This window comes from Coregonus clupeaformis, chromosome 37, assembly GCF_020615455.1.
Source record: "Coregonus clupeaformis isolate EN_2021a chromosome 37, ASM2061545v1, whole genome shotgun sequence".
NCBI lineage: Eukaryota > Metazoa > Chordata > Actinopteri > Salmoniformes > Salmonidae > Coregonus > Coregonus clupeaformis.
The window spans coordinates 8077998-8103508 of NC_059228.1; the positions used below are offsets into that span (position 1 = coordinate 8077998).

Consider the following 25511-nt stretch of genomic DNA (forward strand, 5'->3'; position numbering starts at 1 on the left):
TTCACCACTTTAAAATGTGTTCTGTCCTAAAGCCATTTGTCAGCAGCAACCGCCCTCCCTGCAACATTTAAAGCAAACCCTATTTGTAGAGGCTGGCAGAAGACAATGAGACCGAAGATGAAGTGGAAAGTGCTGAATTGCTTGCAGAGTTCTTTAACTAGTTAGAGACAAGGCCATCCCTCATCCTTTAGTCCTGGAGCATATCTGAGGAGCAGTGGATGCCACACACATGCTTTCCAACCCTGTTCCTGGAGAGCTACTGTTCTGTAGATGTTCACTCCAACCCTAATCTACCGCTGCTGAATGCCTCTTGATTAGAGTTTAACCAAGAGGCATTCAGCCATGGCATTGTAAACACTCTTGTTTGGTTAGCTAGCTGCTAGCTAATGTTAGCATAACTAGCTAGCTCCTTCTGTGCAAATGATGTTTTTGCTGTTATCTAAAGAAACGCCCTGGAAATGTGTTTATGGTTGAACTTTATGTACGTTTTCCTTCAAAATTGTTGCTCAAAGCTACACGCATAATGGTTGTTTAAGCACCACAAGAGATAGACTGCTCTACACAGCTGCTAGCTGCTGAGACCGAGAGCACACTGCACAGCAGGGTTGTCACTAGTTACCACAGCCACAAAGTCAAAATTGGCTATATAGTAAAAATTCATGAAAACAAAAAATCCCTTTTTGGTCTTAATTTAAGGTTAGGGTTAGGCATAATGTTAGCAGTGTGGTTAAGGTTAGGGTTAAAATCAGATTAAGAAATTATAGCAAGGAGGTTGGCAGAGCCAAGCACGAGCTAGCGAGATCCTATTGGTGCGTTCTAGCATGCATCTGCATATTTCCGTTAGGGAACACCTCCTCCGTGAAGTGCACGTATACAAATATCGGTGAAATATTGGTCTCATTGTTCTATCTGTGGATAAGCCATAATTATTACTTTGTGCTTGTGGTAACTATGACAACCGCACAGCAGAGCTCGTTGTGTGTTGCGCTTAAAAGGGTCTGTGCAGAAACACTGACTTTCTGGTAAAGAAATTGAATTGTTTTAAGATGGTTATACCATGGATCCTTTAGCTATTTGACTTTGAATTTTAATGACCCCTTCAGGTATAAAAAAAATTATATATATTTTTAATAAAATAAAATATTGAATTTGGCCTACTACTATAGCCCATAGAAACGCATTGAATAACACATTCCTAAATGGCATAAAATAGTCAAAATAACTCATAAGGAATGCGATTTAAGCGTCTGTTCTATATCTAGGAGATATAAGAGAGCTCAGGAAATATTTTAGTTTTTTGGACACATATTTAACCCCTTATTTTTGTTGGCACAGAACTACCTCCATCCGTTTGTATGGGTTACCTTCAGACGAGTCCTGTGACACTTGTGGGGGTCGTAGAGCAAAACAGAGAACCCCATGACGTTTGTGAGAGTCCCCCCTTTCCATAGAGTCAAACCGTTCGGACACTACAGTTTGTGAGAAGACCGATTTTCGGGATGTCTCATGGTCTGACAAACACTGCTGTAGTTCTGCCACCTTCCATCGCAGATGTGGAAGGCCGACATCCCTAGCTCAAATATATATCTCTAGCTTAAACTGACGGATTTTGATGGGGATTTTTTTATTATTATGTTAAACAGGTGCGTCAATAGACTTAAGGATTAACCGATAGTCCCCACAAAATTATCGGTCTATAGGTTCATTTGTATAATTTTGTGGAATTAAATTGTGTCAGAATATAACAAATCTCGTCACTCAAAAAACTGGAACAGTGTTGGATACGACCAGAATTATTATTTTGACTAAAATTGTAATGTACAGTGAGTTTGAGTTAGAAAGTAGCTTGCGTAACGTCAACTAATGCTCAGTCTCTAGTCAGAGCGCGCTGCGAGCAGAAACCTGTTGCTAGGCAACTCAGACAGGCTGAAGCAGCCAGAGCAGGGTGCAATGGAGCAGAGACAGAAAGGAGAAGCATTCTAGTTGTTGCATGTTTAGATTTCCCCTCTTTCTACATTAACAGAGATATTCATCTCTGTCACATGAAACCATCTTTACATGGTCTGCTTCCTTACAGAAGTTGTACGTTCAATAATATGAGACGATCGGCTTCCTATTGTCCATGTTTTTAAAGCTCTTAATTTCCATTCCTTGTACCCATGCTAGGGTGTTAGGTCACGTGACAATCTTGACTGAGAATACTGCTGTTTCACTCTGGTGCTCACTTTATAAATCATATTTTGATCAACTGTGAATTTAAATAAATGTAAATCTTCCTTAATATGTTATGAATAATGTGTAAATGTCAATTGCTCCATCAGTGGGGCCAGAGCGGTTTTACGCTTCTTCTGACAACCACTTTTCGCGTTCTCCTGAAAATACTGCTTTCACATTCGTCCATTTTGGGAGGTGTTATCTTGTCCAATCATAAACGAGTTAAGTACCAACTCGAAGTATACAAGTTGACTGACGTCGAAGGAGGTTTGTAGAGAAAGCTAAAAAAATGCTTGAGTGAGAAGGAAGCAAGCTATTATCTACACTGTTTGACCATATAGATCAGATTCTTGGGAACATTTTGCTATGCTGCGGTCAAGATTTCATGCAATTTTACAATATCACCTTTGCTAGAGTAGCTATCAGGAAGGTTAGCCACCGCACACAGTTTTAGAGCAGGTGGGCAGAAGAAAAATAAGACGTTGAGTCAAATTACTGTTTCTGTTACAAGCACACTAAAACCCTAAAGGTATGACCTCTGGTTAGTACTGTAGCATATGTGTGTGACTAATTGCATTAGTAGGTCAAAATAAATAACTTAAGTGGAAAAATACTAATTGGTCAATGATTTATTGCATGCAACATGAAATGTATACATGTGCATACCGTAACACTTCAATTAATAGCCCAGGCTTTAATTTGCTTCAATCACTGGACACAACAGGCGCTTTCTAGAGACAGACTTCTATATTTCCTTAATGTACACAGCTTTTGTTCATTTGCATAGTTAATTGTTTATTTCCAGCATTCACTACCAGCATTTTAATCAATTTCTTCATTTCCTGCACTTATGTGTTATCATTTACACACTGTCACGTTTTTTTTTTGTCTTAGTATGCTTTAAAATAAAAAAAAATAAAAAGACAGAATAATTATCCTGACTGTGCATTTGTCAGTTCTTAATTTCACCACTAGACGGCGATCAGACGATTTCTTGGGGTCTGTATTCCCGAAGTTGTGTTTTTGTGCTTGCCAGTTAGCTAGCAGCCAAAAGCTAACAGTTACTTACTGCTGATAAAAATGGCTGATTGCCATAACTATTCCAAGTCACTACTGAATTATGTAATGTAACAAATTAAACATTCAACCTTGTAAACAATTAATGGTAACCTAATCAACATTTAATTTAGACAGGGCGTTTATTTAAAACAGGTGTTTATTTGCTGAAATGTGTGCCGTTGCCAGGCTACTGAAAAGGAACAGGTGGCTATTTGTGTTTAATTGAAGTTTCCCGGTATGTATACAGTGCATTCGGAAAGTATTCAGACCCATTGACTTTTTCCACATTTTACAGCCTTATTCTAAAATTGATTAAATACTTCCCTCAATCTACACACAATACCCCATAATGACAAAGTGAACTGGTTTTTAGAAATTTTTGCACAAGTATTCAGACCCATTGCTATGAGAAATTGAGCTCAGGTGCATCCTGTTTCCATTGATCATCCTTGAGATGTTTCTACAACTTGATTGGAGTCCACCTGTGGTTAATTCAATTGATTGGACATGATTTGGAAAGGCACACACCTGTCTATATAAAGATCCCACAGTTGACAGTGCATGTCAGAGCAAAAACCAAGCCATGAGTTCGAAGGAATTGTCCAAAGAGCTCAGAGACAGGATTGTGTCGAGGCACAGATCTGGGGAAGGCTACCAAAAAATGTCTGCAGCATTGAAGGTCCAAGAACACAGTGGCCTCCATTCTTAAATGGAAGAAGTTTGGAAGCACCAAGACTCTTCCTAGAGCTGGCTGCCCGGACAATCTGAGCAATTGGGGGAGAAGGGCCTTGGTCTGGGAGGTGACCAAGAACCCGATGGCTCCAGAGTTTCTCTGTGGAGATGGGAAAATCTTCCAGAAGGACAACCATCTCTGCAGCACCACCAATCAAGCCTTCATGGTAGAGTGGCCAGATGGAAGCCACTCCTCAGTAAAAGGCAGATGACAGCCCGCTTGCAGTTTGCCAAAAGGCACCTAAAGGACTCAGACCATGAGAAACAAGATTCTCTGGTCTGATGAAACACATATTTAACTCTTTGGCCTGAATGCCAAGCGTCACATCTGGAGGAAACCTGGCACCATCCCTATGGTGAAGCATGGTGGAGGCAGCATCTGGCTGTGGGGATGTTATTCAGCGGCAGGGACTGGGAGACTAGTCAGGATCGAGGGAAAGATGAACGGAGCAAAGTACAGACAGATCCTTGATGAAAACCTGCTCCAGAGCGCTCAGGACCTCAGACTGGAGCGAAGGACAACGCCCCTAAGCACACAGCCAAGATAACACAGGAGTGGCTTCGGGACAAGTCTCTGAATGTCCTTGAACCCGATCGAACATTTCTGGAGAGACCTGAAAATAGCTGCGCAGCGACGCTCCCCATCCAACCTGACAGAGCTTGAGAGGATCTGCAGAGAAGAATGGGAGAAACTCCCCAAATACAGGTGTGCCAAGCTTGTAGTGTCATACCCAAGAAGACTCGAGGCTGTAATCGCTGCCAAAGGTGCTTCAACAAAGTACTGGGTAAAGGGTCTGAATACTTACGTAAATGTGATATTTACGTTTTTCATAAATGTCTAAAAACCTGTTTTTGCTTTGTCATTATGGGGTATTGTGTGTAGGTTGATGAGGGAAAAAAACGATTGAATAAATTTTAGAATAAAGCTGTAACGTAACAATGTGGAAATAGTCAAGGGGTCTGAATACTTTCCAAATGCACTGTACATATTTAATTTTAACATGCTCATAATATGTATAACCCCTGAAAATGTCATGTTGATAGAACTTTCCTATCTTGAGATATTTTAGTTTCTGTATGTTAATCTGAATCTACCGGTGTCATTTTGGTGCCATTTTTGGAAAAGGCTTTGCCATTGACCGGTGCATTATCTCCTGCGACCTTTCGACCCAGAATTCGGTTACACAAATTGTAATATCTCAGCAATGGTAATGCCCACAGATATTAAACAAAGTGCACTGTGCTGAGAGTTGTATCATTTGGTATGCTCAGTTCAGCAATGCTATTTTACCCTCCTAACACCCTACCCATGCATAGTACTTTGTTGTCACCTCATTTTACTGTTTGGAACGAATGTAACCGTTTGTTAACCGATTAATGGAGGATGGTTTGTCGGCTGCAAAATTGACTGATATTTGCATCCCTACTTTAGCTGTAAGCTAGCTAGCAAAGTTAGCTTTATGTGAATGCTCAATGTTATTTTGCTAGCTACTAGCTAGCTAACGGTATCTTTCTTTGTGAAGTGCTCTAGCCTGTATGGACATTGCTTTTCCGAACTGTAAATTAATTTAGAGTTCAACATTTCTGCATTATTGAAGTGTGATAAATTATGTGCAGCATGAGTGGGTAGCAAGATCCAGCCTATAGGTTCCTCGATGAAAGGCTTAGTAGCAATGAGTGAGTTGTGCCGGCTGTAGCTTGCAGCAGTTTGACACAAGAGGCACAGTGCGCTCGCGCTATAAAGGGGATATCGGCTGCACCTATAGCCAAGGACTGTTAGCCGATAAGACTATGAAAGGGCTAATATCGGCCGAAAAATATCGGCCCGACCAATTGTTGGTAGAATTCTAACACCCACAAAATGTAAATGCACAAAGAAAAAAAAAGGCCATGTAAACACACACCTGCTGATACTTGCGGAGCTCAGCCTTGATGGGCACAGGGATCTTGTAGTTCTCCAACTTCCTGCTGTCCAGCAGCTGCTCCATGAAGTGACGCTCTCTGGCCTTCTGGCGAATCAGATCATCCGACATGGTGGGAGGATCCGGGATACCCGCCTGAAAAAATAAAAAGTTCAGACTCAAAACTCATACCTTTTTCACATCACTAAGCTGAACCAAGCCCAGCTGTACTTTGCTGGCCTGGTTTCACATCCACCATAGTTGCTGGAACCTTGCTGGAAATAATGAGAAAATAAAATATCTGAGCTCAATACAATTGGGGTCTGCATGATAGTGTGAAAAGGGTGTAAGACATCCAAACAAACATTACCAGCTGCAAAAGCCAAGCCTCCTAAATGTTTTATACGGGAGTCAACTGTGCGTGTCTCCGTATGGGAGGTAATTTGGCTGACATTGAGCCGTCCCGGTTCTGCAATGCGCCGATTTCATTACTCCCACTTAATCTTTCTGATTGAAGTGAACAAATAAACTGACAACACTTAACCGCTGACAGATGTCAATGTCGCCATCAATAAAAAATGCCCAACTTCATTAGAGCACACACACCCTCCAAATGACCATCACATAAAATACAGCCCCGCTATTCAGCATAGGAAAACAGTGAGATACTGCCCTCTACTGGGCAAAAGGCAAATAACCATATTGCACAGTAGGAAGTAACACTGCAGATAGCATGTATATGGCAGATATAGCGAGTGTTTGAAATCGACTACACTGCAGTCGGACTGCGCAGAATCACAGATCTACAAATTACCTGGCACCCAAAAAAGACTAAACTACACCCAAATAACTACTTGCTCAAACAAATCTCCTTAAAATATACTGACTGTGCTGTATTGTTGTGTGTGTGTTTACCTCAAGTGGCAGCAGGCGGATGAGGGTGGCGAAGCACTGCGTGGCCATGAAACGGACACTGTCACTGGGGTCACTCATGCGGCCCAGCACCGGCACCACCAGCAGCACAATGTACGGCACGATGTCCACATCCAACTGCTCCATCACACCTGGGGGGGTCAAGGGGTCAAGGACAACCAACCACACGACACCCACTCCCCTGGTTTCATTATTACACCCATTCTTTCAGTTACATCAGGTCTTGTGGGGTTATGGGTTCGATTCCCGCTGGGGTCACATATACAACAAATGCATTCATGCACTCAATGTACTGTTGGATAAAAGTGTCTACTCCATGGCATGTCATTTTTCTATCTTACATAAAAACATTGGTTGGTAGCCCATACATGGGAACATGTCTGACTGACATCGTATGAAGGATACAGGCCATGGCCTCGATGGCCCCCTCCTGCTTAGTGCCATCCTCGATGCACCCCAGCCAGGGCAGCACGCGCTCCAGGAACAGGTTCATGGTCTCCATGGTAGCGATCTTACTGAGCACGCCAACGCAGCGCGCCGCCATGTGACGCACGGCCGTGTACGGGTGCTGCAGACAGGTGAACAGGTGGGGCAGGTGCTCCAACAACTGAAACACACAGGGGAAGAACTTACTAGACAGACAATACACTCCAAAATCAAAGTGTCTGATGTTTTCATGTCAAAGTCCTCTGTTGAGATAAACACACGTACCAGGCCACATGGAGGTGTTTTGGATTGTGGCAGGTGATGTACATGCCACTATCCAAAACACCGCCACGTAATTTCCAGATACCGGTGCTCATCTTCACCATTAATTTGGGCTTGAGGCATATAGTTGGACCTACACAGCAGATGGTGAGGGATGTGGACTCATCTTGACCGACTACTTTTGAGGTTTGAAAACATTGGAGAAAGTTGTGTAATTTCCCTTTAAATGAAAGAGAGCTTTGAGAAGTCAATCTTTTACTGGGGTTTGGTAGATAGGGTGTTGGTGGTTCTACTAGTGAGACTCCTGCATGTTGTCTTACCAGAGGTTTGAGCTCGGGGGCCATGGCCCCAGCCGTGACCTCCAGCACCTGCAGAGAGTTGACCAGCTCCTGGGCCGCAGCATCCCCCCTCTCCAGCTGGAGCTTCCCATCTACAACACCACAGAGCAGAAATGCATCAATATCTCTTCATTGTTGACGACACACACAAGCGGTATATGAAGATGCCCATCTAGAAGTGGACAGCAAATAGCAATACATCTTGGTCATGTTCATTAGGCACCAAATGGACTGAAACTGGGAAGGGCTACCTTTCCTTGTCCAATAAGAAACGTTTGTTTTCAGTTACGGTGATCCCTAATGAAAATGACCCATATGATCTAATGAGTAGTGTAGCATACCGATGCCTTGGTTGTCCTCCACCACGGCCCTCAAAGGTCCCACCACAGACTCCCAGAGGTATGGCAGTGACCCCGTCAGCTCCTGGCCAAAGTGCCTGGCAACCGTTATCAGGGAGAACTCGGCCCCTCTTCTCTGGACGAGACATGGCTTTTTATTCTGAAACGGTCAAAAATAAACCATCTTCATCAAGAACAGTCAATACACAGGTAAATGTTCAGGTAAACGTTTGCTCCCTCTCAGTCACCCACCTCATCAGTGTCTGTGGTGATGGTGCTGCCGGGTGGCAGTTCAGTGGTGGGGGTCTTGGGGGTTTTGGGGGTAGGGCCCCTCTTGCTGGTGATGACGAATGCTGCCCTCTGGTGGCGGTACAGGGTGATGATGCCCTTAGTCTTATTGACCATGTGGTGCATGCATTCTTTCTCCGACATGCCAGCTAGGGGTGAGAGAGAAAGGAACAACAGAGTGAGTGTCAGAGGGTTCTATGTCAAATCTGTTTCTGGCAGCCACAACCTCGTTAGTGTTAATCTGGGTCATGTTCATAAGGCACCAAACGGAACAAATCTGACTGAAACAGGGAGGGACCATAAGATCTTCTCAATTTTGTCTACATTTCACTATGGTGTGCCCTAATGAACACGAACCAGGATTAAAACCTTGTTGTGTAACCCATCCCATACCTCTAGCAGTCTCCTGAATGGGGGGCACGGGGCAGGCCGCGGAGGGCGTGAGCAGGGGGTCCACACAGACCGACGAACACAGGTTCTTGACGATCTTGGAATTGGGACATGGCTGCCTACCAGCACACTGCTGCAGCAGCTTGGCGATGAAGGAGGCGGCGTAGCCCTGAACCAGGGTGTTCTCCTCCCGCTTAGCCGCCTCCATCAGCGGACGCACCACCGGGTTCAGCTTGTCTGGTAGCGCCTGCAGGTTGGGATGTGGGAAAATGAAAATGAGCGTTTGTTTCTTGGACAAGTCCAAATAGTCTGTTTGGTGCCTAATGAACACAACCCAGATTTAACGCTGTACATTTCAGTTTCCATATGACTCCATGTACTTCTCTGGCTAATATTGCTGATATCAATACTAATACTATGCATTTATACTGAACAAAAATATAAACGCAACAATTTCAAATATTTTACTGAGTTACAGTTCATATAAGGAAATCAGTTCAACTGAAATAAATAAATGAGTCCCTAATCTATGGATTTCACATGACTGGGCAGGGGCGCAACCATGGGTGGACCTGGGAGGGCATAGGCCCACCCACAGCGGGAGCCAGGCCAAGCCAATCAGAATGACTTTTTCCCCCACAAAAGGGCTTTATTACAGACAGAAATACTCCTCAGCACATTTCTGGGATTTTTTATTTCAGCTCTTGAAACATGGGGCCAACACTTTACATGTTGCGTTTATATTTTTGTTCAGTGTAAATGAGGATTAAAAATACATGAATACTGAATAAAACAGCAAATAGAGACAATGACCTAATCTGGAATGCCAAATAGGCCTTCAATTAAGAATATAATGCAAAACAATGCTTTGGCTAAACAGGTGAGCAGAGGGGGAAAAAAATACTTACAAAATGGTAAATCTACACTGAGTATTTTTATTTTATCTTTATTTAACTAGGCAAGTCAGTTAAGGACAAATTCTTATTTACAATGACGGCCTACACCGGCCAAACCCGGACGACGCTGGGCCAATTGTGCGCCACCCTATGGGACTCCCAATCATGGCCCGTTGTGATACAGCCTGGAATCGAACCAGGGGGTCTGTAGTGACGCCTCAAGCACTGAGATGCAGTGCCTTAGAACGCTGTGCCACTCGAGTATACCAAACATTAGGAACACTTTCCTAATATCGAGTTGTGCACCCCCCCTTTTGCCCTCAGAACAGCCTCAATTCGTCAGGGCATGGACTCTACAAGGTGTCGAAAGCGTTCCACAGGGATGCTGGCCCATGTTGACTCCAATGCTGCCCTCAGTTGTGTCAAGTTGGCTGGATGTCCTTTGTGTGGTGGACCAATCTATATTTACATTTTAGTCATTTCGCATGGGAAACTGTTGAGCGTGAAAAACCCAGCAGCGTTGCAATTCTTGACATAACCCGGTGCGCCTGGTACCTACTACCATACCCCGTTTAAAGGCACTTAAATCTTTGGTCTTGCCCATTCACTCTCTGAATGCCGAACATACACAATGTCTCAAGGCTTAAAAATCCTTCTTTAACTTGTCTCCTCCCCTTAAACTACACTGATTGAAGTGGATTTAAGTGACATCAATAAGGGATCATAGCTTTCACCTGGATAGTCTGTCATGGAAAGAGCAGGTGTTCTTAATATTTTGAACACAGTGTAATGTTTTAAAGTACAAAATATTTAAAACAATTTGAATAGGTGTCGATATCCGGAAAGCAAAGTATCGATAAAGAAATCAAGTTGCCAGTATCAGTCAGCAGTATTAGATGACGTTGGTGCGGACTACCTGCAGGTTGACCACGGCGCAGGCGGTAAACATGTGGACACGCAGGTGCAGCTGCTGCCACTCTACACCGGTCTCGCCCACCGTGGACTGGGCCTGCTGACGCTTGCTGTCCAGTGGCTGAAACTGTTTGGACTTCATATCCAGACCCACGGTGGACTCTGCGAAGATGGTGGTCACCTATGTATGGAGGGAATAGCAGAAGATGGAGAAGGTGAGTAATAACATTCCTAGGTTTGTCATCGTTCAATACAATTGAGTTTAGCCTCCATTAACCTCAATAGGGTCTATAGTTGAATTCCATTTCGGAGTTTAGGGAAATGGAACCGATAGAGAACGACAGATTCAGGGCAAATGGATCCGTTTACAAAACAATCATTCCATTACCAATGTTCCAACATAACAGATTAAAACCAGAGGTCCCAATAACACAGAATTCAGAGTTTTTCACGCAGATAAGATAAAACAGTAAATAATATATTGCTGTGTTTTTTTAACGCAGGCATTTTGTAAATCTAAAAATGGTTCTCATTGTTATTTCTGCTCGCTTCAGTCCATCAGTTGCACTTTTCCACTCGAATGAAAAATCTTGCTAGTCTTCAAACCAATAAAATTCCTGCATTCAGAAATGTGCTCTTGATCAGCAGACATTGCTCTGACTGACGTTGACTTTTCTCCGGTGGTTTTAGCAAGTTAAAATGCAAGATTAACTTCAAGCAAAACATTAGGAAATGACGCTGATGGTCATGCATCGTCTATGCAAAAGATACCGTGCTCTTTCATTGTTAGCTAATTTACTTATGCGTGGCTGCTAACCAAATAGCGTAGCACTTCTGTTGTCCTCTGAGGAAAACGAAGCTATATTCTCCCGAATGTTTAGTAGCATTAACGTTTAGAAAATGCAGGTTTCTGAAACCTAATGCAATCCCTGGAGAACATTAAATATTGAATCATAAACATGAGTAATGACTTCAGAGAGCTCAAAATGTATTCTGCTAAATGCTGCATTTAATCTGTGTTGAGAATGTATGTTATGAATCTATGAAGACTTAACTAACGTGGTAAAAACACGGGACTAGTACTCTTAGTATAAGCATCCTAAACTAGGATTGTTTTTTTCTCCCAGCATAGGAACAGTGACAGTTGAAGAGGACCAGAGAGAGTCAATATTAGTACACTACAAGTCTCAGCACACCCCTATGTTTCCGTGGCAGACGGGCACAGGGCCTTCTTCCCAGACAAGCGAACACACCACAGAGACAGCACAAAGCACTATAGTAATCTAACTTTGCGAAATGAGAGCATAAGGTGCCCCAGTTATGTTCTGTAAAATCAAACATGTCGAATATTATAAGTTATAGTAACTTGATCCCCACTGAGCTTAGACTGAACCATGGAGATGGAAAGTGGCCAGCAGGTGGCTCAGAGGTTAGAGAGGCGGACCTGTAGCCGGAGGATCGACGAATCGAATCCCGGAACAGGCAATAAAGAAACGCGGTCTGAACTGGCACGAGCAGAAAAATGACTGTTCTGACAAATAGACAATTTAAATCCACAATGTCATTGATTTGGCTGCCATTTCATCTCATAGGGATGCTACACAGATACAGTGTCAGTGTCGTCCTCACCAGTTCGTTGGCCTGGTCGATAGTGAACACGCTGCAGTTGAGGCGGTCGCGCACGTCGATCTGAGCGTCGGCCAGCAGGGCGATGAGCTGCTTACACTCGTTCTGCATGCGTGTGAAGGGAATGGCGATCTCATCATAGTACAGCTGCTCTGACAGGATGGCTAACAGGCGAGGCTGGACCATGGCTGACACCACCTGACACTCCTGGGGCGAGAGAGGGAGGAGGCAAGGTTTCATTTGACATTGGCCGGGATTCAATGAAACTACAGTTTGCTGATATCATGTTGGCTATCTACAGTCCACCTTGGACGTCGGCTCAAGCAGAAATTTTAAGTAAAATCGCCCTGCACAGGTAGTTTGTGTTTGTTTGAATCCCGGCCATAAAAGCCGCTCTAAAATAAATCCTGACAGAATTGTGGTGAACAAACAAAACAATCTGACGAACGAAAGAGACTGGGGCCTTACCTTCTGCACGGCGGCCCACTCACAGAGGACCAGGGCCACAGCGATGCGCTGCAGGGCAGACTTGGAGTTGAGGTGGAAGAGCAACAACTGGCCCAGAGACTCAGCCGGCCGGATGTCCTGGGAGGACGAGTTGAGCTGCGGGTCGCAAATGCACCTACACAGGGCCCCCAACAGTCTGAAGTAGAAAAATATTTTACAGGTTCATAATTTATGCAAATGTTGTAACTGGATTTGTCACAATTCCACCATAGTGTTTATTTTTTCCCTTGCCTTCTTTTGTCAAGAAAACAAGTTTCATACTGGTTAGTTCAATGAGGAAAACACGCTGGGATGTGTGAAACGTTTATCGCAGCCGCTGCTAAATCATTGCCACCACTCTCCAAATAATATGATTTAAAATTGTCTTTTTGAATAATTTATCATGATAGTAAAACGTTTTCAGTGTACACTTAAATTAATAAAGCCTGATATCAAGTATGTAGAAAAGCTATACATTTTTTTAATAACATCTTTGAGAACTAACAATCACCAAAATAAAAACCAGACAATCAGGGAGAACTTGTCATGGCATGGGGCCCCCATTGATTTTGTTATAAATGTTTGAGTCACTCAGATTAGCTTTAGGAACAGTGTTGTTCAATAAAATCCCAGGGAAAACACAATCAACATACCGTGCATTCGGGACGTATACAGACTCCTTGACTTTTTCCACACGTTAAAGCCTTATTCGAAAATGGGGATTAAATTGTCCCCCCCCCCCAATCAATCTACACATAATACCCCATAATGACAAAGCAAAAACAGGTTATTTGAAATTTTAGCAAATTTATTTAAAATGTAAAACTGAAATATCACATTTACATAAGTATTCAGACCTTTTACTCAGTCCTTTATTGAATCACCTTTGGCAGCGATTAGTCTCGAGTCGTCTTGGGTATGACGCTACAAGCTTGGCACACATTAATTTGGGGAGTTTCTCCCATTCTTCTCTGCAGATTCTCTCACACACACACACTCAGGTTGGATGGGGAGCGTTGCTGCACAGCTATTTTCAGGTCTCTCTAGAGATGTTCGATTGGGTTCAAGTCCGGGCTCTGGCTGGGCCACTCAAGGACATTCAGAGACTTGTCCCGAAGCTACTCCTACGTTTTATTGTGTGCTTAGGGTCGTTGTCCTGTTGGAAGGTGAACCATCGCCCCAGTCTGAGGTCCTGAGCAGGTTTTCATCAAGGATCTTTCTGTACTTTGCTCCATTAATCTTTCCTCTCGATCCTGACTAGTCTCCCAGTCCCTGCTGCTGAAAAACATCCCCACAACATGATGCTGCCACCACCATGCTTCACCGTAGGGATGGTGCCAGGTTTCCTCCAGGCGTGACACTTGGCATTCAGGCCAAATAGTTCAATCTTGGTTTCATCAGACCAGAGAATGTGGTTTCTCATGGTCTGAGTCCTTTAGGTGCCTTTTGGCAAACTCCAAGCGAGCTGTCATGTGCCTTTTACTAAAGGCGTGGCGTCCGTCTGGCCAGTCTACCATAAAGGCCTGATTGGTGGAGTGCTGCAGAGATGGATGTCCTTCTGGAAGGTTCTCCCATCTCAAGAGGAACTCTGGAGCTCTGTCAGTGACCATTGGGTTATTGGTCACCTCCCTGATCAAGGCCCTTCTCCCCTGATTGCTCAGTTTGGCTGGGTGGCCAGCTCAAGCCTCTTAAATGTAATGGCAAAATGTAGATTTCTGCCCAAATAGACATACCCAAAAATGACTGCTATTCATGTGTAATTACATGGTGGTAAAAAACGTGGTATATTCGGAAAGAAGACATCTGGGAGATGATGAGGAAATGATCAGAAGATAGATAGGATACATAGTTCAGAATACACAAGATCAAGCACACACAAAATAACCGTTTGTTTTATTTTGAAAGTCATCTTTCATTGACAAGCTAAATTCAGCAAAAAAAGAAAGGTTCCTTTTTCAGGACCCTGTCTTCCAAAGAATTCGTAATAATCCAAATAACTTCACAGATCTTCATTGTAAAGGGTTTAAACACTGTTTCCCATGCTTGTTCAATGAACCATAAACAATTAATGAACATGCACCTGTGGAATGGTCGTTAAGACACTAACAGCTTACAGACGGTAGGCAATTAAGGTCACAGTTATGAAAACTTAGGACACTAAAGAGGCCTTTCTACGGACTCTGAAAAACACCAAAAGAAAGATGCCCAGGATCCCTGCTCATCTGCGTGAACGTGCCTTAGGCATGCTGCAAGGAGACATAAGGACTGCAGATGTGGCCAGGGCAATAAATTGCAATGTTCGTACTGTGAGACGCCTAAGACAGCGCTACAAGGATACAGGACTGACAGCTGATCGTCCTCACAGTGGCAGACCACGTATAACACCTGCACAGGATCGGTACATCCGAACATCACACCTGCGGGACAGGTACAGGATGGCAACAACAACTGCCCGAGTTACACCAGGAATGCACAATCCCTCCATCAGTGCTCAGACTGTCCGCAATAAGCTGAGAGAGGCTGGACTGAGGGCTTGTAGGCCTGTTGTAAGGCAGGTCCTTACCAGACATCACCGGCAACAACGTCGCCTATGGGCACAAACCCACCGTCGCTGGACCAGACATGACTGGCAAAAAGTGCTCTTCACTGACGAGTCGCGGTTTTGTCTCACCCAGGGGTGATGGTCGGATTCGCGTTTATCGTCGAAGGAATGAGCGTTACACTGAGTACTCCTGTACTCTGGAGCGGGATTGATTTGGAGGTGGAGGGTCCGTCATGGTCTGGGGCGGTGTGTCACAGCATCATCGGACTGAGCTTGTTGTCATTGCAGGCAATCTCAACGCTGTGTGTTACAGAGAAGACATCCTCCTCCCTCATGTGGTACCCTTCCTGCAGGCTCATCTTGACATGACCCTCCAGCATGACAATGCCACCAGCCATACTGCTCGTTCTGTGCGTGATTTCCTGCAAGACAGGAATGTCAGTGTTCTGCCATGGCCAGCGAAGAGCCCGGATCTCAATCCCATTGAGCACGTCTAGGACCTGTTGGATCGGAGGGTGAGGGCTAGGGCCATTCCCCCAGAAATGTCTGGGAACTTGTAGGTGCCTAGGTGGAAGAGTGGGGTAACATCTCACAGCAAGAACTGGCAAATCTGGTGCAGTCCATGAGGAGGAGATGCACTGCAGTACTTAATGCAGCTTTTGACCCCTCCCTCCCTTCCCCTCCCCTTTGTTCAGGGACACATTATTCAATTTCTGTTAGTCACATGTCTGAGGCACCTGTTCAGTTTGTGTCTCAGTTGCTGAATCTTATGTTAAACGCAGTTGACAGTGAGAGGACGTTTATTTTTTTGCTGAGTTTATAAGTGAATTATTGACGACTAGAGCTGGAAACACTTCAGATGGCTTCCACAACATGTGAACAATATCAGGAAAATGGGATTGATAGACCTAACAACTAGAAATGGGCAGATGTTTTAGTAAGTGGTGTCAAGTGTGGTCACGGGACATTTCCTAGTGTTCCTAAACCTCTCCAAAGTGGCATATGTCTGTGAATTCCAGTGCTATTACATATTTGCAATCCCTAAATGCTATTTGTTCAGTATAAAAAACAATTTCTACCATATCAACCTCACAAACATTGTAGTGTTGTTATGGGTTATCAGGGTACATTCAAGTGTCCTTTCAACCTCTCCAAATTGTCAGAATGTGGTAATTGCACTGTTTTTGCACACTGGATGTGCCTAAAAGTGATTGTTCACTATAAAAACTAAATTTCTACAACACCAACCTCTCTCAAACATTGTGGTGGTGTCGTGGGACATACAGGGGATATCCAAGTGTTTTTTCAACCTCTCCAAAGTGCCTGAACGTTTAGCCTAGGCATATCCAATGTATTGGTCCCACATACAAATGAACTGTTCCCAAAAACAATATAAAAGCAACATATATTTTTATCTAGTTTTTTATGTATGTCTTATCAAACAAAATTGGTTACACACGTGTCCTTCACTAAAAAGGGTGAAAAAATAGAAATAAGCTGAACAATTTACAAATGGCATTAGTCTTCATTTACATCCCAGGTGTAGATGATTAGATTTCACTTTCACCATAGCTTGTGCATGTCGTGATAGTCTTTGAAGCAGTCCCTCTCTGCCAGGTAAACAAAAAGCGAACTGGCATTTCGGACAGAAGAACCGGCATTTCACCCTTTATTCCCCCCTGGGTTTTGGGTAATGCTTGCAGTTCTTCCTTTTGTCTTTTGGCATGTGTGTTGGATAGTGGCGCTCACCTTGAGTGGGGGGTCTTGTGATGGTTGTGAGGTTGCTTTGGTCCCCCAATTCAGCCATTTCCAACGCCAGCTGCTCTCGGAAGGCCAACTGGGAGAGAGGGGTTTGACCTTTTGCTTTGGCCATCTGCTTGTGGAGAATGAAAGCATTTACTGTAGCAATGTCCACAAAGTGGTAAAACAAAGTCTTATACCACTTCCTGGTCTTGTGGAGGACCTGGTAGTAGCCTATCAGAGCATCAGATAGGTCAACACCCCCTATGCTGGCATTGTAGTCCTTCACAGAAACTGGGACATTCTTCCTCACCCCCATTGGCATTTTTCACCCTCCTTGAGACATGGTTGTTATTGAATGCCTTATGCTGTGTTGTGAGCATGATTACTTCCCTAGTGTCCTTCCATTTCACAAAAAGCAGCTTGTTAGTCCTGATCCAACGTATGGTCCCCCTCTCTCCGGTCTTTGTCATGTGGTTTACCTTGGTCTTGGGGAAACCCATTCTGTTAGGACGAATTGTGCCACAAGCCCCCATTGTCTTTTTCAAGAGGTCTATGAAAAGCATTGGACTAGTATACAAATTGTCCATAAAGAGCTTGTAATCACTGCCAAGTAAGGGGAAGTCCATCAACTGCATGACAGTGTTATAACTAAGGCCCTTCCCAGTGGGTGTGATCGCCTTGCCTTCATAGATGAACAAGTTCCACGTGTAGGCAGAGGCTGAAACGACTAGCACAAAGAGCTTGTAGCCCCATTTGGTCGGCTTATTTTTCATATATTGCTTCAAGCCAATTCAAGCATGAGGCAACCATGCACTCATCTACAGATAGACTTTGAGCAGGCTGGAAGTAAGTTTTGCATGCCTCTACCATGTCATGATAAAAGGGGCTTGACTCTTGCAAGACGATCACACCCTGCAGTGCCCTTCTTCTGGTCATTCTCCTGATCCTTTTGTGGGTCACTCGTGAAGAGTACGGTTAACAGCCAAGAATCGGTTTTCACTCATGATGGAGGTGGGGAACTTGAACCGATAGAGTGGGGACTTGCTCCAGTTGTCAACTAGTCTTGATACCTTTACCAGTCCCATGTAAATCACCAAGGAAATGTAGTTGAGCATGTCACCCATGGTGACAGGTTTCCAGGACATCTTCCTTCCCCCCTGCTGCTTCTTGTCCCCATACTTGTTGGTATGACTAATTAGTGTTCCCAGTACAGAGGTGGTAAAGTAGAGCTGAAACAGCTGTAAGCGGGTGTATGTTTCATAATATAATTTAGAAGACGCTTTTGTCCAAAGCGACTTAGTCATGCGTGCATACATTCTTTTTAACGTATGGGTGGTCCTGGGGATCGAACCCACTACCCTGGCGTTACAAGCGCCATGCTCTACCAATTGAGCTACAGAGGACCGACTGGTCGTTTTGGTTTAAACCTAAATTGTTCTGGCTCCACATCATCTTCAAGGACCGTATGCCACCTGTCCTCAGTTTCATCTCCCTCTGTTGTGCTGCTTCCACTGCCTCTGCCTCTCCTCTGTAGAGGCCAAGATCTCCTCCCTGCCCCTGCACCTCCAGATGAACTGGCAGAGAGGGGAGTGGTGCCAGGGCCTGCAGTGGGGGTGGTTGAAGAGGAGTGGGGTGTTTGCGGAGTAGTGGATGTAGAACCATCAGACGGGGTGATTGACATAGCAGTGGGGGGTGAAGACCAGCGGGGCGAAATTGCTGGGGAGGGGTGGCTCCCAAACGTCATCATCCAAATCCTCCACTCTGTGGTGAATAAAATAAAGGGATATATTGTTGTAAGACACACAGAATTACAGTTGACTAAATCTACAAAACATTACTGTAAAGTAAAAACACCAAGCCTAAACTTTACCTGTACAGTGACTCACATCGGTGTGAAGCACACACACGATGCAAACTAACACTTTGCAGAGGTGAGAACCACAAAAACAATGGCCATGAGAGTTTAGTGGCCTCTCCAAAGTTACAAGGATGAAACTTAGAACAGCAAACTAATATGAAACACATAATTCCAAAGTAGTTATTTTCTAACATTGAAATTACTTGTTACATAGGCATATGTAAACTAAATCCAAAGCAACAAAAGCAGACAACTTATAAAATGAAATACATATAGTAAATTAGCTATATAAAGTGAATGAAAATAAATGTACTTACAGATCTAAAAGTGGATCCAATCCTTCCAGAAACCAATCTTTGTCGGCCGAGTCGAAATCGTCGTTGTCCAAATTGCTCCCCGATCCGACTCCAGTATTTTATTCAAAGCTTCTATGTCGGTATACTTATTCATGGTTGCTTTCTTTTTAGGTTCCTGTTCAATATTCATAGTTTTTCCCTTTACATTTTTTTATTGAGAAGCCATCTTTTATACTAAAGCGATTAAATTAAAGCGATGAAATCTGTTTACAATGTAATGTAGCGTGCTCAGTGAGTCTCGTCTGAGCCAGGTAGCAATAGTTCGCATTACGCATAAAAAGGTTCTAGGCCTTGCTTTGTCCCACCCAGGTCAACTGCATATCCCTGGAAAGCTTCTCATTGGCTACAAGACTGTCAAGGTGCCATAGTAGTCAACCCCCTGTGTAATGGATGCCTACAGCACGTAAGCAGGCAACATATTTTTGATGCACAAAGACAGTCACTCGGTGGACATTCAATGTTTTACATCGAAGTCATACATCATCAGATAACATTAGCAATAGGTTAGATTTGTTCCTACCAACCTAAGGATTAATTTGATACACCCCCCCTTTTAGTCTCTCAGGATCCAACCGCTGCCTTTTGTCCCAATTCTACCATTTAGTTATTTTTCTAAAATATCTCTAGGGATTAAAATTAGATGGAGAAATAGAAACAGGGAGACTAACTTGGCGGCCATGAGTCGAGCCCGTGTCACCACATAGTCCCGCGTCATTGGGTCCTCGGTCACAGTTTCTGTGCCGGCGATGTACTCCTGAACAGTCTCCTTCACCTGAACCAAGGCTCCCTGGCGAGGCTTCCCACCAGCCTTCTCCTGTCAAACGATATTAGAGAACATCTGCATCAGAAACCTGGGTTAAGTTCAGTGATTTTTTGTTGTTGTTGCCCAAAACGGACTGGTACCGTCAGAGGTTGTCCAATAAGAACAGTCACTTTTGTTTTCCATTGCAGAAAGTCTACAGTGTGCCCTAATGAACAGCGCCCTAGACTATTTCACATCATCATACCAGACAATATGAGTAACCATCCTCTCACCTTGCAGCGAGACTTGACTTCCAGCAGCATGTTGATGTCTATGGGGATGTGAGAGGCTTGCATCATCAGACAGAGCCAGGCACCCATCCAGGGACAGCTGGCTGCCACCACGTACTGCTGAGGGGCCTGGCGCAGCAGCTCTGTCCACACCTACAAGACACTCATTAAAAACAGCAGCCAGGATTTACGGTTGCAAAATCCCAGGAACTTCCAATAAATTCCCTGGTTTATTAAAAAATGTTGTGACGTCATTACGTCCCGCTGTTTTTATCGACACGATCGTTAAATGGAAATGCACCCAAGCAGGCAATAGTCGCATCAGTTTTCTATACGTCTACAAAAATAAAATAAAAATAAATAAAAAGATCACTGGACAAGTTAATGGAAACATGGCTAATGTCATATTACTAAATACTAAAATCCTGTCGAGACAATTGGAACCTGGGGATGATTAGGTGGCCATGATGGTATGAGGGCCAGATTGGGAATTTAGCCAGGACACTGGGGTTAACACCCCTACTCTTCCGATAAGTGCCATGGGATCTTTAGTGACCACAGAGAGTCAGGACACGTGTTTAACATCCCATCCTAAAGACGGCACCTTACACAGGGCAATGTCCCCAATCACTGCCCTGGGGCATTGGGATATAGATAGATATGAACCCTGTCTTTCAAAGATAATTAGTAAAAATCCAAATAACTTCACAGATCTTCATTGTAAAGGGTTTAAACACTGTTTCCCATGCTTGTTCAATGAACCATAAACAATTAATGAACATGCACCTGTGGAACGGTCGTTAAGACACGAACAGCTTGCAGACGGTAGGCAATTAAGGTCACAGATATGAAAACTTAAGACACTAAAAGAGGCCTTTCTACTGACTCTGAAAAACACCAAAAGAAAGATGCCCAGGATCCCTGCTCATCTGCGTGAACGTGCCTTAGGCATGCTGCAAGGAGGCATGAGGACTGCAGATGTGGCCAGGGCAATAAATTGCAGTGTCCGTACTGTGAGACCCCTAAGACAGTGCTACAGGGAGACAGGATTGACAGCTGATCGTCCTCGCAGTGGCAGACCACATGTAACAACACCTGCACAGGATCGGTACATCCGAACATCACACCTTCGAGAGAGGTACAGGATGGCAACAACAACTGCCCGAGTTACACCAAGAATGCACAATCCCTCCATCAGTGCTCAGACTGTCCACAATAGGCTGAGAGAGGCTGGACTGAGGGCTTGTAGGCCTGTTGTAAGGCAAGTCCTCACCAGACATCACCTGCAACAACGTCGCCTATGGGCACAAACCCACCGTCGCTGGACCAGACAGGACTGGCAAAAAAATGCTCTTCACTGACGAGTAGCGGTTTTGTCTCACCCAGGGGTGATGGTCGGATTCGCGTTTATCGTCGAAGGAATGAGGGTTACACCGAGGCCTGTACTCTGGAGCGGGATTGATTTGGATGTGGAGGGTCCATCATGGTCTGATGCAGTGTGTCACAGCATCATCGGACTGAGCTTGTTGTCATTGCAGGCAATCGCAATGCTGTACGTTACAGGGAAGACATCCTCCTCCCTCATGTGGTACCCTTCCTGCAGTCTCATCCTGACATGACCCTCCAGCATGACAATGCCACCAGCCATACTGCTCGTTCTGTGCGTGATTTCCTGCAAGACAGGAATGTCAGTGTTCTGCCATGGCCAGCGAAGAGCCCGGATCTCAATCCCATTGATCACGTCTGGGACCTGTTTGATCGGAGGGTGAGGGCTAGGGCCATTTCCCCCAGAAATGAACTGGCAAATCTGGTGCAGTACATGAGGAGGAGATGCACTGCAGTACCTAATGCAGCTGGTGATCCCCCCCCCCCCTCTGTTCAGGGACACATTATTCCATTTCTGTTAGTCACATGTCTGTGGAACTTGTTCAGTTTATGTCTCAGTTGTTGAATCTTGTTATGTTCATACAAATATTTACACATGTTAAGTTTGCTGAAAATAAACGCAGTTGACAGTGAGTGGACGTTTCTTTTTTTGCTAAAATTTATTTTAGGGGGACCAGAGGAAAGAGTGCCTCCTACTGGCCTTCCAACAGCATCTGATCTCCCATCGAGGGACCAACCCTGTTTAGCTTCAGAGGCAAGACAGCAGTGGGATGCATGGTGGTATACTGCTGGCAAATAGGATTCAATGTTTATTGATCTTTAGAAAACGTCTACTACATCTGCCGTTTCTATTACACATCAATCTTTCTTTGCAAAATTGCTTTTGTCTAATAAACCTGGGTCAATGGAAACCTGTCTAGTGTGGTGTGTGTCTCAAACCTTTTGGATGAGGTCCAGGATCTCCTGATTGCTCTCCAAGATGCAGGACTGGAAGATGTGTCGGAGCATGTCTTGCAGGACCTGGTTGAGCCATAATGCACAGCTCTGGAACAACACAAAACAGACTTCAGTTATGAAAACGAAGAGTTGTACTCATACATTAGCATTCCAAAAATTGGCCCAATCTCAAAATCGACTCCAAGACCCTAACGCCCCACGTGTGTTGTTGACCTGAGAGGATTCGATTGGTATAAGCAATATGGTTAAACCTCCACCTAGCCCATCAAGGGGCAAGGCAGAGCTATTACCTTAATGCTTACACCTATCAAAACCTCTCAGATCTACACTAGTGCATAGGGGTCTATTTAGGATTGGGCCATTGACATAGTTTTCTTTTAAAACCCACCTGGTCAGCTTTGGATAGTAGGGTGAAAAGGGTCTCTAGTGCGGCCCGTCTGACTGATGATATGGTGTGTCTAAGGAATGGCCAGACCCGAGGGACGAGGACCGTTAGGGACTGCTGCATGCTGGAGGGACAAAAGAGAGCATTGTTAGGCCTGTCAACCCTTGCAAAAGTTGTCCTCAGTACATGCAAAGCACACTAGACGTTTCATTGACAAAGGGAACTAAAAACAACAAATCTACACCTTGTTGTACTTAAAACAAAATAACCACAACAAAAAAAAACGTACTTGTTTGAACGTTTCTCAGCCATATAAAACACCATTGACTTTACAAGACATCTGCTCTTTACCACAACAATTGTTAGCAAAACTTTTTCTAACTGTAGATCTTCATCGGAATGTTCCTTCAAGTACATGATGAAGTGGGAGAGGTTATCTGTACAGACAGGAGAGGAGTCACTCACCTGCACTGTCGGACTTGGGGGTAAGTGAGCAGAGAGGACAGTAGGGTCATGATGCTGTTGGTGGAGGCAGTCAGGTCATCCAGCTCCAGGAGAGCGTCCCACAGGGAGTTCACTATGAACGGGACCTGAACAATACAGAGAAAAAAAACTGTTTTATGTAGATCATGACTGCAGAGACAACTGCTATGGTTCACACAGCACTGAATAAAACAGAGCAAATAAACTCAACCTGGGAAAACAAAAATGAGTGTTTCTTATTGCATACAGTGCCTTGCAAAAGTATTCACCCCCCTTGGCGTTTTGTCTATTTTGTTGCATTACAACCTGTAATTTAAATGGATTTTTATTTGGATTTCATGTAACAGACATACACAAAATAGTCCAAATTCGTGAAGTGCAATGAAAAAATGTATAACGGAAAAGTGGTGCGTACATATGTATTCACCCCCTTTGCTACGAAGCCACTAAATAAGATCTGGTGCAATCAATTACCTTCAGAAGTCACATAATTAGTTCAAGTCCACCTGATCTCAGTATACACACAGTTTTTCAACCACTCCACAAATGTCTTTTTAACAAACTATAGTTTTGTCAAGTCGGTTAGGACATCTAATTTGTGCATGACAAGTAATTTTTCCAACAATTGTATCACAATTACAGTGGGTCAGAAGTTGACTGTGCCTTTAAACAGCTTGGAAAATTCCAGAAAATGTCATGGCTTTAGAAGCTTCTGATACGCTAATTGACATCATTTGAGTCAATTGGAGGTGTACCTGTGGATGTATTTCAAGACCTACCTTCAAACTCAGTGCCTCTTTGCTTGACATCATGGGAAAATCAAAAGAAAATCAGCCAAGACCTCAGAAAAAGAATTGTAGACCTCCACAAGTCTGGTTCATCCTTGGGAGCAATTTCCAAATGCCTGAAGGTACCACGTTCATCTGTACAAACAATAGTACGCAAGTATAAACACCATGTGACCACGCAGCCGTCATACCGCTCAGGAAGGAGACGCGTTCTGTCTCCTAGAGATTAATGTACTTTGGTGCGAAAAGTGCAAATCAATCCCAGAACAACAGCAAAGGACCTTGTGAAGATGCTGGAGGAAACAGGTACAAAAGTATCTATTTCCACAGTAAAACAAGACCTATATCGACATAACCTGAAAGGCCGCTCAGCAAGGAAGAAGCCACTGCTCCAAAAACGCCATTAAAAAAGCCAGACTACGGTTTGCAACGGCACATGGGGACAAAGATCGTACTTTTTGGAGAAACGTCCTCTGGTCTGATGAAACAAAATAGAACTGCTTGGCCATAATGAACTTCGTTATGTTTGGAGGGAAAAGGGGAAGGCTTGCCAGCTGAAGAACACCATCCCAACCTTGAAGCACGGGGTGGCATCATCATGCTGTGGGGGTGCTTTGCGGCAGGAGGGACTGGTGCACTTCACAAAATAGATGGCATCATGACGAAGGAAAATGATGTGGATATATTGAAGCAACTTCTCAAGACAGTCAGGAAGTTAAAGCTTGGTTGCAAATGGGTCTTCCAAATGGACAATGACCCCAAGCATACTTCCAAACTTGTGGCAAAATGGATTAAGGACAACAAAGTCAAGGTATTGGAGTGGTCATCACAAAGCCCTGACCTCAATCCTATAGAAAATGTGTGGGCAGAACTGAAAAAGCAATGCTACCAAATACTAATTGAGTGTACAGTGAGGGAAAAAAGTATTTGATCCCCTGCTGATTTTGTACGTTTGCCCATTGACAAAGAAATGATCAGTCTATAATTTTAATGGTAGGTTTATTTGAACAGTGAGAGACAGAATTACAAAAAAATCCAGACAAACGCATGTCAAAAATGTTATAAATTGACTTGCATTTTAAATGAGGGAAATAAGTGTTTGACCCCTCTGCAAAACATGACTTAGTACTTGGTGGCAAAACCCTTGTTGGCAATCACAG

The 25511-nt window shown here is 44.0% G+C and overlaps 1 protein-coding gene across 2 annotated transcripts in view; it reads right to left on the minus strand.

Annotated features, from left to right (window-relative positions):
- LOC121553762 (TATA-binding protein-associated factor 172-like) overlaps positions 1-25511 on the minus strand; it is a 61755-nt gene that overhangs the window by 12137 nt on the left and 24107 nt on the right. For both annotated transcript variants that reach the window (XM_045211523.1, XM_041867139.2), the window contains exons 13-27: positions 23546-23670; positions 23084-23204; positions 22678-22782; positions 20356-20505; positions 19989-20134; positions 12804-12978; positions 12339-12542; positions 10714-10890; positions 8905-9148; positions 8476-8660; positions 8227-8383; positions 7868-7977; positions 7245-7446; positions 6822-6970; positions 5910-6062 (exon numbers count right to left, since the gene is read on the minus strand). In XM_045211523.1, the coding sequence (XP_045067458.1) occupies positions 5910-6062; positions 6822-6970; positions 7245-7446; positions 7868-7977; positions 8227-8383; positions 8476-8660; positions 8905-9148; positions 10714-10890; positions 12339-12542; positions 12804-12978; positions 19989-20134; positions 20356-20505; positions 22678-22782; positions 23084-23204; positions 23546-23670 (2403 nt within the window). The remainder of the gene's footprint in view (positions 1-5909; positions 6063-6821; positions 6971-7244; positions 7447-7867; positions 7978-8226; positions 8384-8475; positions 8661-8904; positions 9149-10713; positions 10891-12338; positions 12543-12803; positions 12979-19988; positions 20135-20355; positions 20506-22677; positions 22783-23083; positions 23205-23545; positions 23671-25511) is intronic.